This window comes from Mauremys reevesii, linkage group 24, assembly GCF_016161935.1.
Source record: "Mauremys reevesii isolate NIE-2019 linkage group 24, ASM1616193v1, whole genome shotgun sequence".
In the NCBI taxonomy this organism is placed as follows: Eukaryota; Metazoa; Chordata; order Testudines; family Geoemydidae; genus Mauremys; species Mauremys reevesii.
In genome coordinates, this window is record NC_052646.1 from 3567637 (window position 1) to 3586463 (window position 18827).

Here is an 18827-nt window from a genome sequence, read left to right on the forward strand (position 1 = left end):
TTTAAAGGGCATGTGGGGCATGTGTCCCCCACCCCATGGCGGGCGGCCAGGGCTGTCCCTCCACTTTGGCCTGTGTCACCCCCAGCAATCAGGCCTAGCAAGGGGATTGAAGCAGGGGTGTATTTAGCTGCCATCCAGCCCACCCTTATCTCTGCAGGGGGCCCCCCCATTCTCCCCAGGGCTGTCTCCGGGACCACCCCTCAGCCCGGCCCTCTGGCTGGCACCCCTCCTTCCGTCCCATGGCAACAGCTGCCCCCCCAACCCCCGAAAATGCTTCGGTGAGGCCTGGGCAGGGCCCTGCCACGCTGCAGCCGGTTGGGAGAAGGACCCTCGCAGTTATCAGCGGTTCCTTCATGCCGCAAAGGAGGCAGAGCTGGCCCAGGAGGGCATCGCAGAGGGGCCAGTCTGCGTTTGCCATGGCCTCTGCTCCCCGCCCCTCCCTGGTTTCTGCCTCCCGTCACCTTGCCACCCCCATTCTCCGCGGCCGCCCCACATCCCGGCTCTCCCCACAGCTTCATCCACCCTCCCGCATCTTCAGACCCACCGTCTCACTCGAGGCCCCATTTATCCCCCATCTGCATCTCAGCCGACCCGGCGGACCACGTCTCTCCATGCCCCATCAGCCGGCTCCACCCTCACCCCTGCTTCTCTCCTCAGCCTGGGCGCAAGCTCCTTCCCCCTCGCAGCCTGGGTCGCCCCCCTGGTGCCACCCCAGCAATTCCTGAATCCTGGGTGAAAACCACCTCTCAACTGACCCTTCGTTCCCCTGCCTCCCTGTGGCATTGGAGCGCCACGGGGCACCTCGTTCACCACGTGTGGGGCTGGCACAACGGCCTTTTGGGGCGCCACCCTGCATGCAGGGGCCGTGCCAGAGGGGGGCCAAGGGCTGGGAGGGGTGTGCTGGGGGAGCAGCTGAAGGACACTGTACTCTGGCTGTTCTGGGCTGCTGGATGGTACCTCAGGCCAGAGGTAAGTTAGAGCAGCCCCGCTGGCTGCTCTAATCTACGCTGGGGACCGAAGCAGCACAGAGCCACCCCCGTGCTGGCTGCTGGCCGGGCCCCACCTGAGGAATCGGTTGAGGTCTCCGTGCTTCATGTACTCGAAGACCATGACGAGGGGCTCACCGTCCGTGCACACCCCATAGAACCGGACGATGTGCTCGTGCTGCAGCACCGTCAGCAGCTCCGCTTCTCGCTGGAAATCCAGCCGGGCACTCTCCGTCGCCTCCTTCAGGGCCTGCAGGGAGGGAGACGGGCCCAGAGAGGGCAGGATGAGCACCGGGGCTGGGGTCCCCAAGGGCATGGCAGTGGCCGGGCTTCCTGCTTCTGCTCACGCTGGGCCAGTCATTTCATCTTTCTGGGCCCCAGTCTCCATGTGTGACACGGGGAACAAACCCACCCAGTTAGACTGATAACGATTCGGGGTAGGGACTCTCTCTCCTCTGGCAGCCGCACAGTGCCTGGCACAACAGGGCCCTGATCTCAGTGGGGCAGGGACTTTCTCTTCCTTAGTGTCCGTGCAGCACCTGACACAACGGGGCCCTGATTTCAGCCCTGTGCTGCGGTACTGCAGCACTCACAAAGCTGCCTCTGGCTCCATCCCCTCTAACTGCCAGGAGGATTGAGTGGGCCAGTCGCCGTTCATGTGGGACTGTGTCCCCATCATGGCTGGGAAAGAACCCGGGCCCGTTTGGGTCTCACCCCTATGGTTCTAGCTCTGGGTGAGTTTGGATCTGATCTCCAAAGGGGGCTAGACTGGGTCCCCATTCAATACATTGGCATGTGGCTATACACTCACCAGTGCCCCCTACTGGATAGAATCAGAATTCCTCAAAAGTGTGTCATATGGCCTATACTGCTGACAGCAAATGGGGAGTCTCCCATAGCTCAGGTGGATCTGAGTTAAGTCCCATCCTGCCTGTTGCAAGTGGCTGCCGCTTGAAGCACATTTCAGTTGCGAAGCTCCCGGGTGGGTCCTGGGATCCCCCCACCCCAGAGGAGGCTTCCCGTGGAGGAGGGGACGGGGTTACCTTGACGGCCACAAGCATCTTCTCCTGCTCGGGGATGAGATTGTAGCACTCGGCCAGGAAGACCTTCCCAAAGGCCCCTTCCCCCAGCTCCCACTTCAGCACAATGTCCCTGCGCTTGATGTGGTGGACGCCTGCAAGGAACAAGGACTGTGCAAAGCGTCCGGCGTCTCCCCCCACGCACCCTGGAGGGGAGGTGCAGAGCTGGGCGGGGAGCGGCTGTCTCTCGGGGGCGGGGATCTGGATGGGAAAGGGGGCCAGGGAGACAGGGCAGGCTGGGGTGGGGGCTGAATTTGGAGAATGGGGTAGCGGGGGGCTCCAGTCAGGAGAAGGAGGAGAGAAGCCAGAGGGATCTGGCTGCTTGGGAGGTGGGGTGGGGTCTGGGGCTCTTCCGGGGAGAGGAGTGTGGGATTCTGGAGGGGCCAAGGAGGTTCAGGTGGGAGGGGCCAAGGGATCCAGGTGGGAGGGGCCAGCTCTGAACCCCTGTTCCCCTTGCCCCCTTTCTTTGCGTTTGCTCCCCGACAGCCAGTCCAGGACTCCCCGCCGACACCCCGACCCATGGCCAACCAGGGCTGGACGTGCGTGGGTGTGGGTGCACCTTTCCCCTGCTAAGAACCCAGATGGGGCCCCCGCACGGGGCAGGGAGTGCCAGTGAGTCCCCGTGTCACTGCACCCGCTTAACCCCTGTGTACCCACATCCTTTCCAGCCCCTCCCCCCCGGGACCCGCCCTGCCCCCCCTTAACCCTCTGGGAGCCCCCCCTTAACCCTCCCCAGAACCCACCTGCCCCTCCGGACCCGCCCTGCGCCCCCCCAGGGCCCTTACACGAGTCGCAGAAGTACTGCGGGTTCTCAATGAAGTTGGTTTTCAGCCCCTCCAGTTTGCTCTCGGCCGAGGACTGAGGGCTGCTGCCCAGGTTCATGAAGTGCAAGGACATGGCCAGGTCGTCGTCCTGGGCCAGCACGGCCGCCCCTGCGTGGGACGGGGGAGAGATGTCAGGCTCCAGAAGCCCCCTGGTCTATCTGCCCCCACCACTGCCACCGCTGGGGGGCCAACAGCGGGGAGCAGTGAGCAGAGCAGGTGGCTTTGCAGTAAGTACCGAGGGGGCTGTCCCTGCTCTCCCCCCCCACGCGGCATCTTCATCAAAGATCCAGCAGCGGGGCTGGGAGATCTGACGGCTCCAAGCCCAACGGGGCACAGACGGGGTGGGGAGGGCCGGGCACCGGGGTGCTAAAATCCTGCTCCTCCTGAGCGGCTGAAAGCAGATACCCATCAATGCCTGGGTGTCCTGGGATTGCAGGTGGGGGGGCCCGCCTGGCTCCAGCCCAGGGGAAGGTGAAAACCCTCCCAGCCGGCCTCTCCTCGGCTCCCCCAAGTCTGCCTTTGGGGAGCCCTCTGCAAAGTGAGTGAGGGTCACTCCGCGGCAGAGTCTGACCCCGTTTATCCCGGCCCTGGTGCAGGGAGCGACAGCGGAAGGCAAAGCTCCCAGCGCTGTTCGGGTCAGGGGTTAGAGCAGTCTCGGCTGTTGCAACACCTAGTGTAGATGGGGATCCCCTGGGTTTGCTCTTGATTACCCCAACTGAGGACCTGGCCCGACTCACACTAAGATGAGCAGGACCAAATCCTTGCTGTGGGGCCTGAGCTGCATAGAGGGGCCCGTGGGAAGGGATCTCGCCTCGTCTAGCGTATAGAGCAGGAACCCGCATTTGGCCTGAGAATCCAACACGCACCACACAGCCCTGTGCCTGGTGTGGTAACAAGCTCAGTAAGGGCTCTGTGGCCGATCCACCTCAGGGATAACAGCCTACTACTGCTACCACTCAGCGGAATTACTCCTTCAGCTCAAGCGGCAGAGGCCGGTGCTGCCAGCGCTGACATTCACAGCGTCGGTGAGCCAGGAGGAGGGGGTTGCAGCGACGACAGGGACTTACGGTTAATGCCGAACTTGGAATGCCGTCCGCATTTGTTGAGCACGATCAGCATGATGGAGAGGAAGAGGCATGCGAAGACAGCCAGCGCCACCGCCACGGAGACCTGGGGAGAGGGAGGAGATGCAGCTCGTTCCACAGGGCCGGAGGGCGATTGGGGCTTGGCTTTAGACCCAGACTCCCGGTGCCCGAGGGCTGGGATCCTGGGGCACAATCTGGCCATTGCAGGGGTGAAGGCCCAGCTGCTGTTTATGCCCCCTCCCCTCCCAGGGCTTTGGCCGAGGCTCTTCTCGGACGCAAAATCATTATGGCCACCAGCAGGGTGGAGAACAACCCACTGAAGTCCTCTGCCCTGCCCAGCAGCTGCCACCTGAGGGCCTCAGAGTCCTTGGTATTTATTAACTAAGCCTCGCAAGCCACCTGGAAGGTGAGTCAATGACACAACCCCCATTTCTCAGAGTGGGAAACTGAGGCATGGAGAGGGATGCCTAAGCTCATCCAGGGTATTGATAGCCAAGGTCAGACGAGAACCCAGGAGTCCTGGCTCCCAGCCCCCACTGCTCTAAGCACTAGAAATGCTGCCTCCCATTTAAGTGGGGAAAAATGCAGCCTGACCACTAACACCACAACATGGAACGACAGGGAAAGCCAATGTCGTGTAGAGGTCACAGCGCAGGCCCGGGCCTCAGGACTCCTGGGTTCTGCTCCCAGCTCGGGGAAGGGAGTGGGATCTGGTGGTGCGAGCAGAGGGCTGAGAGTCTAGATCCCAAGCTCTGCCTCTAACCTGCTGTGAGTCACGTCATCGCTCTGTGCCTCAGTTTCCCCATCTGTGAAGGAGGGTAGTGATACTGACCCACCTCATAGGGGGCTTTATTGGTTCGTGTTTGCCGAGTGCAGTGAGCTCCTTCCAGAAAGGTGCAATAGACCCTACGGTTATGTGTGCCCCATCCTCATGCTGCAACAAAGGCAGGAATATTCTTGGTGCCCTCTGTCCCGCCCCCGTCCCCCAATCCGCTTTCCCGGGGCTCACCCCAAACGTGTGCTCCTCTGACGTTTCCACCGGCCCATCCAGCGTGCTGTTCCCCTTGCCTGCAGCAGGGAGAAAGGCAGCAACGTTAGCTCAGCCTGAGAGACAGGGTTTTATTTCAGGGGGGATCAGTGATGAGTCTGGGTTTGGAGTGGGGCTAGTAGCAAAAGCTGGGGGTTCAGCTGTTAAGCACCCCTTTTGGGGGCAGGGATACGGGGTAAGGGCCCCACAGAACACCCCAAAGACCCATCCTCTCTCCTGTGCAATGCTGGAGGATGCTCTGCACGATTCCTGCTTCCACTTGAACCACAGAGCCAGATCACAGGGCCAGCCAGTGCCCTGGCCACACACCCCTCAGTGCACCTGGCTGCTGCAGAACTTCCCAGGTGCATCCCAGGTAAGACCCTCCGGGTTATGCCCTGAAGATCCTGTCCTTTTAACCGGAAGGCAGCCCTGGCATGGAGGACAAGCTACGCAAGGCCTCTCACACCACAGATCCTCCGGCTTCTCCTACCGAAGGAGGGGTTGGTAATGGGGCAAGGGGAAGGGTCTGGAGCGGAGAGGTGGGACGCGTTCCTGTGGGATGTGTAGGGTTCAGGGTGCTCCCACCGCTCAGGGTAGACGGAGCCGCTCAGGCACCTCGCGAAGTTCAAGCAGGGGGACAAAGAGAAGCAGCCGCCACCTAGGAAATACTCACCCACGGGAGGCAGGGACACTGCAGCAGTGGCGCAATCGGGGAGGAAAAGCATCGTTACTCTCTGAACAGCATCAGTCCCAGCTCCCTGGACCCCGGCCCTGGCCACCCCTCCCTCTGCCCTAAGCAGGCCAAACCCAGCGCCGGCAGCCCCTCAGCCTCGATCCAGTCCGGATCAGAGGACCCCTCCGCTGACTTTTTGCTCAGCCCAAACCCAGGGCCGGAAGGTCTTTCCGCTCCGGTGTAAATCCGGAGTGACGCCCAATGGAACAACTCTGGTGCAAAGCCGGTGTGAGCAGGAGGAGACTCAGACACGGACTCGCTGGTGTGAAGCGAGTGCCAGGTGGAGCGGTGGCATTTCACACCCACGTGGCACCGGTGCAACTGGCTGCTCCAGGGATGGGCCAGATTTGGCCCCTCTAGCTTCAGTCTCGACCCATCTCGACAAATAACCTTCAAGATCTTTTATGGAGCCGTGTGGAGGGCAAGAGCAACCCCGTAATCGATTATTATTATTATTAGGGGCATTACTAGAGCATGGAGGAGATCAGGGCCCCGTTGTGCCAGCCACGGTCAAATGGGTGGGAGGGGAAACTGAGGCACCTCTACCCACCCTAGGCAATTCCTCCCCATCCTTAGTGTTGGTCCCATCGGGGGAAGGCTCTGTTCCCAGCCCAGCAGGGTTACTAGGACCCGGGGTGGGGGAGGGGAGCCGTACCAACAATCGGCTCCTCGGGGTTGAAGCTGAAAGGGTTGTCCATGAAGCGTCCCGGGACGGTGCGGGCGTCGGCGCCCAGCGGGTTGTGGGCCAGTAGGGTGTAATTCCCGTTGTTGACGTGCGTGGGCCGGTTGAGCTGCAGGCAGCCGTGCACCACGGTGGAGTTGTGCTCGTACTCCACGATCTTGGTGTGGATGTACGGCCCTTCCACCAGGGCGGAGCCGTTGAACAGCCACCGGAGGGCCGGGGGCGGGTTGCCGTCCACCGAGAAGGGGATGCACCAGTAGTGCTGGGGAATGGCTTCCTGCAGGTCCAGGATCACGGCGGGGACTGCGGGGAGAGACGACAATCAAAGAGGGGCTCAGGCCGGCGCATTGCCCCAGGGTGGGGCAGGCTGCGGAGCCAGGGCCTCGAGGCAGCGGGCACAGTCACTAAGCCACCCCCACGCCCGCCGGGCAGCCAGGATTAGGGATTCCCCCTTAGAGTTCATCGACACTGCCGCTGGGAACGAGCCTCCCGGATTGGTGCTAGAGGGGCTCCAGCTAGCAGCAGGGATATTCCAGCTCGGGCTCCCAAGCCCCCCGGAGCCGGGACTAGAACAACCAACCTGCTAATTTCTGTGCACTAGCCTGAGCCTTGCTAGCACAAGGGAAGCTCACGTGCAGCTGCAACGTAGCCGGATGCAAAGCCTCTGCAGGTAGCAACCAGAGGGCCCCCCTACCACGCAGGATTAGAACCTGTGACCTGTCTCTCCAAAGTACAAACCACTAGCACTTAAGGTAAAGGAGCCCTCTCCTGCCCCCTGATCTCTTACACCCACTGTGGGTAACCACAGAAGTGTTGCCTGTGCACACTCTCTCTCTCTTGCTCTCTGAGATTTTCAAAGCCGCCTAAGGGATTGAGACGCATCCAGATCCCAGAGGCGATGCTGAAAACCTCAGCCAGAGTTTACCGCCTCCGCCTTGCAGTCTACGTGCGCCTCGTGCGGTGGTGTGGAGGCTTGGAAGGAAAGAGCTGCTGGCCCCGAGCCCCCCCTGGCCCCGTTGCTCTCGGGATGGAGCCCCAGAAACTGACCTGGCTGCTGGGAAAACTGGCTTCTCAGCTGCAAACAGAGCAAACGATTCGCTCTTAGGTTCAACCGCTATTGTCACATCTGAGCCCCGCCCCGATCTGGGTTGTACTTTCCTCACAGCACCCCTGCGAGGCAGAGCTATCAGCTCCACGTCAAACATGGGAAACTGAGGCACAGAACGACGAAGGGGTGATGGCAGCCCACGCAGACGAAGCTTTAATTTAGCCACATCGAACAAGAGCTGGGAAGCCACAGCAGCGTCATAGCCAGTGTTCCTGGAGCTAGCTAGATCCAAACGACCTCAGTGCAGACAGACCCTAAGTGACTCGTCCAAGGTCACTCTGGGAGTCTGTGGCAGAGTGAAGACTCAAACCCAGGTCTCCCTCACCACCGGGCCATCCTTGCTCTCATAAACGCTGCCTCCAGCTGCCCAGCCAGATCCGCCTGCCACTTACAAGTGACATTCAGCTGCACCGCTTCCTCGCTGGGGCCTGCCTCGTTCTCAGCCCAGCAGGTGACGTTTTTTCGGTTAAAGCCGGAGGAGATGTTGAAGATCTGCAGGGTGATTTCCGAGTCCGACCTCTGCGGGGACAGAGAGAGAGAGAGAGCGCTCAGCCTGCTCTGACACCAGCACCGTGACACACTCTGATCTGTAGCCCCCTGCACAGAGGGGCCGTTCAAAAGCTCATGCCTCATCAGGGAAAAGCCTGAACTATGGGAGGATCTCCACTTGCTGCTGCCAGTGTAGGGACTTGGACATTCTGATGCCAGCCCGCAGAGGGCAAGGGCAGCACAAGTGAACTGGGTGCAAATATCCCTCTTTCTGCAGGATTTCGGCCAATCGCTTGTACTAAACACCCCATGGCCTGGCTTAGCTCATAAAAAGGACAAGGCAGCAGGGTCTAGTGGTTGGAGGATCAGCCTGGGGTTCAGGACACTTGGGGTCTGTCCATTGCCTGCTGCATGGCCATGAGCAAATCACTCCCCCGCTCTGTGCCACTGAGATTCATCTCCCGCCCCTTGTCTAGCCTGCAACCTCTACAGGCCTGGCGCTCTCCTTCACAACATGTACGTACAGCACCTGGCGCAGCAGGGCCCTGATCTCGGTCACTGAGTGCTACTGCTGTCCTGACACCGCGACTGTGATTTGTGCTGCGCTAGCACCCAAAGGCACCGAGTCAGACCCCGGTGTGTTAAGTGCTCGGCACCCTTATAAGTAGAAATGTACCACGGGATCTCACCTCAGCATTATCGCTGCTGTTCGGTATTTGCGGAGAGGCAGTTTGGGGGGTGGGGGTGGTTGGCATACAAAATACTGAGGTCCTAGAGTACTTAGCAGGCACCCCCCAGCTAAGGAATCCGTCATTAACAAAGGATAACAATCCCCCATGAGGGAAACTGAGGCACAGAGCAGTCATATAGTCCGTCACTGGCAGGGCCAAGATTAGAAGTCAATCAGGGCAAGGCTCTGCAGCCCATGCTCCTGCCACTGCACCTCCCTGGTTTGCTGGGTACGTGGCTTCTAGCCATTGGATCGTGCTGCTGCAGCGAAGGAGCCCGTCTGTCCTGCAACACAGGGAGCTGGCGAGCAGGGAGCTCAGTTTAAATGGGGCTTGGCTTCAGGCCTCCCGCAGGGGCTCCATGGGGTGCCCCAGGTCTCTGGGGCCATGAGTAGTGGATATTTTTTTAGGGCAACTTTCTGCCTTGAAAAATGTGGATTTTTTTTCTTTTTTTAAATTTTCTCCCCTAAAATTGGAAATTTTAGATGAAAAAATAAAATCACAATTTCCCCTGGGCCGTGGACAGAGTTTTCAACCAGCCCCAGCAGGGACCTGGAGCCAGCCTCTGTCCCTCTGATCTCCAAACCATAGCGACCGCATTGTCTTTGCCTTGGTGATGACGGAGGGCTCGGGTCTCACGTCGGGTACGATCCAGCGCCCGTGTGCCCGCGGCTCGCCCGTGAAGTGGCACGTTAGGTTCACGCTCTCGCCCTGCAGCACTGGCACGTCCTGGTACTCGATCCAGATCTCTGGCGGGTCTGCCAAGGAGAGGGGAGGAGAACAGGACGTTGGCTCTGCTCTGACCCCCAGGCGCTGCCTTTTGGGGGAGAGGGGCCAGGGACAGACAACAGCCAGAGACTGGAAGGACCTGGGAACCGATCCCAGCCAGACCCTTGGAGAATCCAGCCCGGGTGTCACTGAGCCTGGTGCCTGCTGGGACAGAGCCCTGCAGGTTCGGCCAGTGCTGTGGGGGTGCTCGTGTGCTGCTCATGGGGTGCCTTGAATGAACAAACCCCACAGAGGGAACCCTGGGGCCTGGCCCCTGCAGAAACTCGACTCGCTCTCCGTGACCCCAGGAGGTCGTTTGATTTCCCCTCGCTTCTGGGACCCCTGACGAGATCAGGGCCCCAGGTGGGGAGGGGAAGCGCCGTCAGCAGCCAGCTAGCAGGGCAAGAAGGGAGAGCAGGCCAGGCCCTCGGCCGGAGTCAGCTGGCAGCACACGGGGCCAGGCTGAGACACATCCTGGCCACGATGCCCGTGCCTCTGCCCCCTGGGCATCATGAGGAGACAGCACCCACAGGCGTCTCAGCCACGCCAGGAGCCTGGGGGGGAGGGGGATCCTAAGCCAGGCCCTCCCCCGCTGACCTTTGGCTTCCTCTTTCTCTGCTCTCCCCGTCACACATCCAAGCCAACACCAAACCCACATGGATTCTGCCTGCTGCCTCCCCCAGTACTACCCTATGGGAACACCCTACATCCCACCCCGATACCGCCCCATGGGAACGCCCCACTGCACCCCCCAGTACTGCCCCACCAAAGTGCCCTGCTGCTCCCCACACACACACACCCCTGTGCCCCAGTATCGCCCCGTTGTCTCCAGATTTACCCTGGTGCAACCATGGTGCAGAACCGGCGTGAGGCACAACAGACCCCAAGTCCCCGTGGGGTGCGCATGGGGCACAGCCAGTGCACAAGAAGCTGCGTGTTCCCCTGCACAGCAGCCTGCCCCACGCCCAGCCCCACCCTGCTCCACTTCTCCCAGCAGAGACCTACCGCAGCCCTTGATGGGTAGGCCCTCCAGGGGGATTTCCTCTCTCTCCAGCCAGCAGCTCAGGGACTGGTTCCCCAAGTCGGCCCGGCCGCTCCCCTGCCACAGCTGCAGCCAGCGGATCCCACACGAGCACAGGAAGGGGTTCCCCACGAGGACCCTGGGCGGGGGAGAGGGATGGGAGGCAGGTCAAGTGGAATAAGGGAGGGGGTGCTAAGAGCTCTGTCAGAGCTGAGGGAAATTTGGGTCCTGCTGGAGCTTGGCGGGGCGACAAAGCTCTCACCCCTGAGTCGACCCCATCCCTGGACTCCGCGTCCCAGGCAGTCTGGGATCCAGAGGGTACGATGGGAACTGAGCTCATTTGGCTCCAGAACAGGCAGAGTCAGCAGAGGACAGGGATCCTCAAAACATTCAGCCAATGGGCCAACGCGGGGCTGTCAAACCCAGGAAGAGACCCCCTGGTCTAGAGTGAGTGGCATGGTTTGAGGGGCAGGAGAGTTCACTTCACCTAACATAGAACCTGCTCGGTCATGGCCTTCTAGAGCAGATCTGGAAACCGGCTCCTGGAACACAAGTCTAGAACTGAACTGGAAAGAGGGTCCTAGAAGAGTCTAGAACCTATCTAGAAATGAGCTCCTGGAACAGCAGGCTAGGACTGAATTAGGAAAGGGTTTCTAGTCGAGCTCTAGAACAGGCATGGAAACCTAGAACATGAGTCTAGAACTGAACTGGAAAAAGGTTTCTATCAGAGTTCTGGAGCAGGTTCAGAAGAGCGCAGCACCCCAGGATTTAAACAGAAACTGGTCTGTGGACTCAGAGTGTTGGACAGAGTCCCGGCGCAGTCACTAACTCACAGCCACACCCAGATCCCCCTGTCCCTGGGCTTGGGAAGGAAGGACGGCTCCAGAGCAGTTGTTAGCAGGTGGCACCCGTGTACACCAGTTCTGGGGTTGGCCCACCCATGACAACGGCCCCACCTTTGGGGAGGGGCTTGATCCAGAGTGACTCCGGTGCAGTGACCCTGGGGTTCCAGGCTCTGAGTGGTGCCCTGGCAGGCGATGGTTTGGGGAAAGGCCCCCATCCGTGTTCACTTACAGTTCCTGCAGGGCCAGGTGGTGGAACGTCCGCCAGGAAAGCGACTGCAGGTAGTTGGAGGAGAGGTTCCTGCCGGCAGGAAGAGAGACCCCCACTGAGTTGGGGTGCCAGGTCCCCCCACTGCGACACAGAGAAAGCCACGTTCCTCTCCAGGCTGCAATGAACTGGCCCAAGCCTGCCTGGTCGAGAGCATCCTCCAGCCCCCACTGAGCACAGGGCAGCTCCTGGGAGGTTGGAAAGACCCCGTCCACCCTGACTGGCTGCTCCCTTCCCCCAGCCTGCCCTCGGCGGAGACAATTCCACAACCTCCGGGTGCTCAGCCCTACCCATCTATCAGGCGCTGCCAGGGCCCGATAACCACAGTGGCTGCGCTTCGCACAATTGCTATGGTGTTTATCCCCTCCAAGTGCAGGAGGGAAACTGAGGCCCAGAGACACTAAATGACCTTGGTCAAGGTCACCCGGGGAGTTAGAGGCAGGTCCGCACCCCTTCTTTCTGCCCTGATTGGCCTGGGTTACCTTTGAGCCCAACTGCGCCAAATGATCCCGGCCTGTGGGAGCGCCGGAGAGCCCCAGTCCCGGAGCAGGGCCCCATGGCGCAAGGTGCTGTACACACACACAGTGAAGACAGGGCCCCTGATTCAAAGAGTTGATAAGAGACGAGGGAAGGTGGTGGGGAGAGACAGAGCACAAGGAAAGCAGCCGACACGGCAGGGCACCATGACGGGCCGTGAGCAGCGCCAGCTCACCGGCTGCCTAACGGCTGTGGCATGTTTTGTGGCTATCATGCCAAAAAGCCGTCGGAAGAAGGTGTCTAACTCACTTAGGCACGTTTGTAAATCCCCGCCCCACGTTGCCCCGCTGCGTTCCTAAGCACCTAAATACCTTGGTCACCCCAGGCCCCTGTACTGGGCACAGTCACTTTCTCCAGGGAGCGGAAAGCGCTGCCGTTCGGATCTGGGGGCACCGGAGAGGTGCATTGTGGGAGCAAAACACTGGCTGTCCCCCAAAGCAGGGCCTTGTGGGCGGAGAGGGGTGAATCCGGGCCCCTCCATCAAGCGTTGGGGGGAGAACGTGTTTGTCCTCCCCGCCAAGTTACCCCCCCCTTGGGATCCGGGGGAGCCCCCCGCACTGCCCCAGGGTCGTGCCATTGATCCAAACCCTTCAGTCCAAGGGGAGGATCACCCGGAGGGAGGGGAGGGGACGCCTTCCCGGGGAAGATGGGAAGGGATTGAGGGTGCGGGTTGAGGAGAGATGCCGATCCCTGGAGAGCAGGCGAGAGAGACACCTGTCCTGGAAATGGGGGCTGCATGCACATGGACAAGGGACAGGGACTCCCACCCCAACGCAGTCGCTTGGGGACACCGCGGCTTCCCCGTGGGGTGGGCTGGGAACGGGCCTCCCTCCTGCTCAGATCGATGATTTCTCACTCAGCAGCAAGGCCCTGCAGCCCATGTCACCCCCCTCCCCAGGGCTCCGCTCCCCCCGTCCCTGTGCCCCAGCTGCCAGGGGATCGAGTTCGGCTGCTCACGTCGATTTCAGTCGGAGAGACAGCTGTGCCCGATCAATCCCCCTGGCCTCTAGGCAGGGGAAACAAAGCCACCCAGCAGCGGGAGGAGGTAGCCGGTGCCTGAAACTGATGGACGGCTGGATAGATAGACAGACGTGTATCAGCTGGTGAAGCCAGGGGCTGGCTAACGTGGCAGCCTGGCCCATTCAGGAGGACCCAATCCAAGATTGAGGAGACCTGAGTTCTAGTCCCGCCACTGGCCTGCTGGGTGACCTTGGGCAAGTCACATCCCCGCTTTGTGCCTCGGTTTCCCCTCCCACCTTTTGTCTCTTTCGATCGCAAGCACGTCAGTGTGGGGACTGTCTCTCACGATGCGCATGTACAGCGCCTGGCGCAGCAGGGACCCATCTCAATATGGCTACGGGTTGCCCATTGCCCTGAAAAGACGGGGTCCCCCTTCACTGGGGAAAAGGCAGGCCCCGCGGGGAAGCACTGGCACAGAGCGACGCGACAAGGGCCCTGCAGGGGGCGCTACTCACAAATGGGTCAGCTTGGGGTTGGTGCGGAAAGCGTCGGTGGCGATGAACTGCAGCCCGGAGGCGGCGATGGTGCTGGAAGGGAAGAGCAAAGAGACGTCGCGAATTTCCAAGTGCCGAGGGCCGATGCCTCACGCCCGCGGGGTTACGCCAGGGCTGAACTTGGCCCAGCAGCTTTTCTTCTGAGCCCCTCCCCCCACAATGCCTTGCGTGAAGGCCCCCCTGCCGGGCATCCCCTGCCTGGTTCTCTGAGTCCCCCAGGCAGCCCAGCACAGATTAGAGCAGCCTTCGGGTTGCTCTAAGTGACACCAAAGTCTGGGAGGTGCAAAGGGGAGAGTTAAAGCTACCTTAAGTCCCCATATCCCTGCCCCAAGGCCCATCCCAGGGGCCCCCACAGCTGAAGTGGGGTTTGGAGAGGGTGAGAGGTGATGGAGATTTCATGGGGAGCCCTGTGTACCTCCAGCCCTGCCCTTGATAATGGGGGGCTTTGCCCCCCCCTTATACGCCCCTTGCATGCCCTCCCATTCCGCCCCCCCCACACGCACGTGCACGGCTGGGGCTACTCACAGGTTCTTCAGCTCCCGCAGGGACTTGGTGTCGGCCTGAGTCAAGCTCGTCACGTCCTTCTGGTTCTCGATGATGCTGCAGGGGAGACACAGCCCAGCGCGGGGCCCGTCAGTCCCGCAGGGCCTTTCCCCTCCCCCGCAGAGCCAGGTTCTCTCTCCCCACCGGGCTGAGCGTCAGCCGGCTCCAATCCTGCCCTGGCCTGAGCCCGTGCCAGTGCCGTGGGGTGGCGTTGGCAGAGAGCCCGAGGGAGGCGGCCAGGAAGAGATGCTGTCGACAGAGCCGTGGGTGCACGGCGAAAGCCGACATCTCAGGGACTCCTGCGCCGGGCGGCCCCATCCCGGAGTCACCGCTGCAAAGAGCCGCCGAGCCCTCACCCCTGTCTAGTGGCCTACGCAGCCCCCCTGCTTTCATGGCAGCCCCGGGGCCTTGGGGCCGCGTGGCCTACTGGATAGTGCACACGACTGGGACTCGAGAGAGTTCCCAGCTCTGCTCCTGGGTGACCCTGGGCAAGTCACTTCCCTCCTCTGTGCCTCAGTTTCCCCACCTGTCCAATGGTGATAATGACCCTGACTTCCTTTGCAAAGAGCTCGGGATTGTCATTAAAGGGGCAAAATGAATGTATCTGGAGGCAGGGAAGGATCATTAGCCCCACTTTATAGATGGGTAAACTGAGCCACACCATGATTACAGGTGCTCTCAGAGCCCATGATCAGGGCTTGATTTCCCAGGGCTCAGCTCCCCTTCAGGCCAGATTGTGCGATATCCTGGAGTCGGGATCAGGGCCCTGCACTGGCAGACGCTGCTCAGACACGGTGAAGTGCTTGGAGCCTCCCCGGCTGGGACGGGCACAGCAGGATTTTCAGGCTGCACAGGGAGCAGTGTCAGAGCCAGGCCTGGAGCCCAGGTCTCCTGAGTCCAAACACGCGGCTGGACGCACCAGCCCACCCGTGGCACGTGGCGGCAGGGCGGGAGCGGACACGTTTCCGATTAACCCCAAAGTGGCTCCCGTGGGACAGCTGGGGATCGGCACAGCCGGGGATCGGCCCCGGGCTGCTCCCGCAAGCCAGAGCCGGAGAGCCCCGGCTGACGCCAGATGCTGCGTAAATTTCCCCAGCTCCTTTAGCCAACGCTGCGGTCCTGGCCCATAGGACACCCCGCCCCGGCCCCTGCCCTGCAGGGCTAATGACACCCCTCAACCCTGACCCCTGCAGCTCTGCCCAGCCCCTCAACCCCGATCTGCAGCCCCCCAGCTGTGCCAGCCCCTAAAGCAAATTCCAGGAGCCCCCTGGAGGCTGCTTTTATTACTGCACCTCCTTGACCTCCCCCCCCCCCCAACTTCCCACTCGTGTTCAAGACCAAAGTGGCCTTGAATTTTGGGGGTGGCTATTTCTGGGGAGCCCCGTAGGGCCCGATCCACAGAAGGAGCTCAGCTGCAGGGCCCAGCCCCCGTGGGAATCAGCTGGAGACAGTGGAGGGGTGGGGATGGGCCCCCCATGGCAATTTCTAGGGGTGTCAGGGGAGGAAAGAGGGTTGATTCAGGGGGAAAGGAGATGAGTTTACAATGTATTTTAAGGTCCCGATCCTGCCCCTGTTGAAATTAATGGCCAAGTGTCCGATTGGGCTCAGAGCACAGACTGCCCCCCCCCGAACCCACCCCACCCCCTGCAGAGTCCACGGGGCATTTCACCAGCTCTGGCCCCGAACCCACAAGCTGCATCCTGCCTCCAGGTAGAGACCCCGGCACAAACCCCCATCATAGACCCACAGAATCTCAGGGTTGGAAGGGACCCCAGGGGGTATCTAGTCCAACCCCCTGTTCAAAGCAGGGTCAATCCCCATCAAAACCAGTCCCATACCCCTGGGCCAGCCTGCCAGATCCCCCATCTCCTGGCCTCGCCCCTCACGCCATCACGTCCCCGCCTCGCAGCGACCAGTCTAGGCGACGGCGGATCAGGCCCAGCACACCTGGCCGGATCGGGGCCCCTTGCACCAGTGATGAAGGGGAAGGGGGGATGCCCAGAGAGTGACCGAGACGGGACAATGCGATGGATCCCTAGGGGCAGGGTCCCTTTAAGCCCACCGGCCCCAGCCAGGATGCTGAAGGATGGGCGTCAGGGCAGGGGACGGATGGTGAGACACGTCTCGCCTGCGGCGCTTTATGATGTTGGGCTGATTCGGGGTCAGACCCAGCCGTTCCCCCCCATCCCCGGAGTCCCCAAACAGAGCAGCCAGTGGCCTGCGCAGCCCCCCCCCCTTTTGGCGTGTGGAGGGGACGGAAAACAGTGCCACGCACCTCGGGGTATCCACAAGCAGGGAGAGCGCCCCTCCCTCCTCCTCGGTCCATGGGGCTCCTCCCCTATGCTGGAGGGCCCCCCCCACTCCATGGTGTGTCACTTTCCCTAGTCTGGGGAATCCGATTGTGGCTGAGACCCCCCCCCCCCCCAACCTCACTGCATGTGGGCACCGATCACTGAGCAGCCGCTAACAAGGTCAGGTTGGCTCAGACCCTCCTTTTCCCCCCAGCCGTGGCTGGGTCCTGGATCAGGGGCTCAGTGTTATCGCTGGCACTGAACCCCCATTAATCCCACCCCCTGCGACCCGTCAGCCCACGTTCCAGCAATCCGCTTCCCTGTACCGCACCCAGGGGCCTGGCAGCCCAGCAACCAGCCAGCCGTGCAGCGCAGGCAAACAGCAGCTGGCACGCTGCAGCAAATCCCAGCCAGCCAGCTGCACATCACGCCTGCAGCGTGGGCTGGGCTCCCATCCCCAGCTCCAAAAGGCCACGCTTGAGCTGAAGGAGAATCCCCACCAGCTCTTAGCATTACAGAGACAGTGACACACAGGGGAGCAGTGCTGATTCTAGCCAGCAGGGGACAGTGGCGCATGCACGGACAGGTAGACCCCAGCCAGCGAACCATCACATCAGCACGAGGGCTACGGAATATTCCGCCTGCCTATCTGCACCCCACGCCAGCCCCCCACGAATCGAAGGCGCACGGAGCAGCAATCGCCACTGCCCGCAGAGGGGTGATTTCAGTCCCCGTCGCTCTGCCTGTTAGCACAGGGGAGAACCGATAGGCCCTGCTCTCCTGTTCCCGCCGAGCGGGCGGGGGCTGAACACACGTGCCTGTTAAGAGGGGCACCAGAGGGGTGGGCACATTGGCCTGGGGGCAACGCTGTGTCCCCCTCGTGAACCCCACCCCAGGGCGCCGGGGCAGGCCCACAGGCTGACACGTGGTGTTACTTTACACACGCTACATCCGTGGAACGCAGGGAGCGGCTGAGAGCGCCGGCTAGAGCCAGGCATAATGGGGCAGGGGCCAAGCTCTGCCGGTGCCCCTCGATCCTGACCCACAGCCCCCTGGTACCCCAGCCCTGGGCTGCTCCAACTCACATTTACAAAGCTCAAATTGCGGGTAGAGCAGGAAACTGGGGCTTGACCCACTTTTGTGCGCCACATATTCTGGGCCCTGCCAAGCCCCTGGGGTCACTCGGAGCAACCTCTAGGCTGCTCTAACTCTCACTCTGCTCCTCATGGCCCCTGGGGGGCAGAGAATATCCACAGTGCAGTGCACTGCAGCCATGGCCCCGATCCACCCCCTCTGCCAGGGGCAGGTTCACCCCGGCTGGGAGGCCCCTTGTGCACGGGGGGCAGGGGGGATTCCCAGGGGACTGTTTTCCCCTTTCTTTAAGGGCCCTTTATGCTGCCAGAGCACCTTAGGGAGCCTGGGTGTCACTGAGAACCAGGCCACCATTCCCAGCTCCTCCCCCACCCCTGGGGTCCCAGCACCCGGCCACTCCAGCCCTAAATTCAGCTTCCTACAGCAGCTGTGGCAGGGTCGTTAGCGCGGGGCAATGGCCCTCCCCCAAACACGCCCCTCCCCCCCAGCAGCAGGAGCCGAGAGCCGCTGGGCCTGATTTACAGCCCCGGCTCCCTTTGGCCATCAAGGGGCCTTATTTCACCATTATCACCCGCTTGCCGGCTGCTTGATGTCACCATCTCCACAGCGACCCGTGCGAAGCTCCAGGCATCTGTCCCCAGCTGCCAGCTACCAGGCCTCAGCGCTCAGCCGTTTCCCCACCGGGGCGGGCCAGAGGGCACTGGCGTGGGGCTCAGCATGCCTGGGTCCTATTCCTGAGTGGTCCCCGCTCCGTGCCTCAGTTTCCCCAGCTGTTAAATAGGGGGGGCCATGACACAACCTTTCGTGTGCTTTGGGATCGCTGGGTGGAAGCCACTGAAGGCTGTTCCCAGGGCTGGATTCCACTCCCCCCGGTAGCTTTGCCTTCAAGAGCGACTAGTTACTGACTCGTGATTTCCATTTCCTGACCGACGTGTTTCCCCCGCACCCCGAGTCAGGGGGCGTCGCTGGGTGGGCTGAGCTCCCATGCTGGGCTCATTCCGCTCTCCAGGGCCTGGTGTAGCCGAGGGGGACGGAAAACTACTGACCACGAGAGCCTGGCACAGGGATCCGAGGGAGGGGAGAATTTCTCGTGTCTTGCACATTGGGGAGATGAAGCAAGAGACACAGTTTCAAACATTGTCAAAACCTCTGACGACAGGAGGCTGATCTGTCTCGCGGACCGCCAGGTTTCACCTCGCTTCAGGAC

The 18827-nt window shown here is 61.5% G+C and overlaps 1 protein-coding gene across 3 annotated transcripts in view; it reads right to left on the reverse strand.

The window, feature by feature from the left end:
- The window catches only part of NTRK1 (neurotrophic receptor tyrosine kinase 1), a 31755-nt gene that overhangs the window by 7410 nt on the left and 5518 nt on the right, over positions 1-18827 (reverse strand). For 2 of the 3 annotated variants that reach the window (XR_005591108.1, XM_039513442.1), the window contains exons 2-14: positions 14220-14294; positions 13656-13727; positions 11608-11676; positions 10518-10672; positions 9354-9502; positions 7920-8046; positions 6393-6722; positions 5678-5695; positions 4984-5042; positions 3957-4059; positions 2851-2997; positions 2030-2160; positions 1064-1236 (exon numbers count right to left, since the gene is read on the reverse strand). Coding sequence is in view for 2 of the 3 variants with exons in the window: in XM_039513442.1 (XP_039369376.1) it covers positions 1064-1236; positions 2030-2160; positions 2851-2997; positions 3957-4059; positions 4984-5042; positions 5678-5695; positions 6393-6722; positions 7920-8046; positions 9354-9502; positions 10518-10672; positions 11608-11676; positions 13656-13727; positions 14220-14294 (1608 nt within the window). In the remaining variant the exon portion in view is untranslated. The remainder of the gene's footprint in view (positions 1-1063; positions 1237-2029; positions 2161-2850; positions 2998-3956; positions 4060-4983; positions 5043-5677; positions 5696-6392; positions 6723-7919; positions 8047-9353; positions 9503-10517; positions 10673-11607; positions 11677-13655; positions 13728-14219; positions 14295-18827) is intronic. The other variant, XM_039513443.1, reaches the window with a different exon arrangement.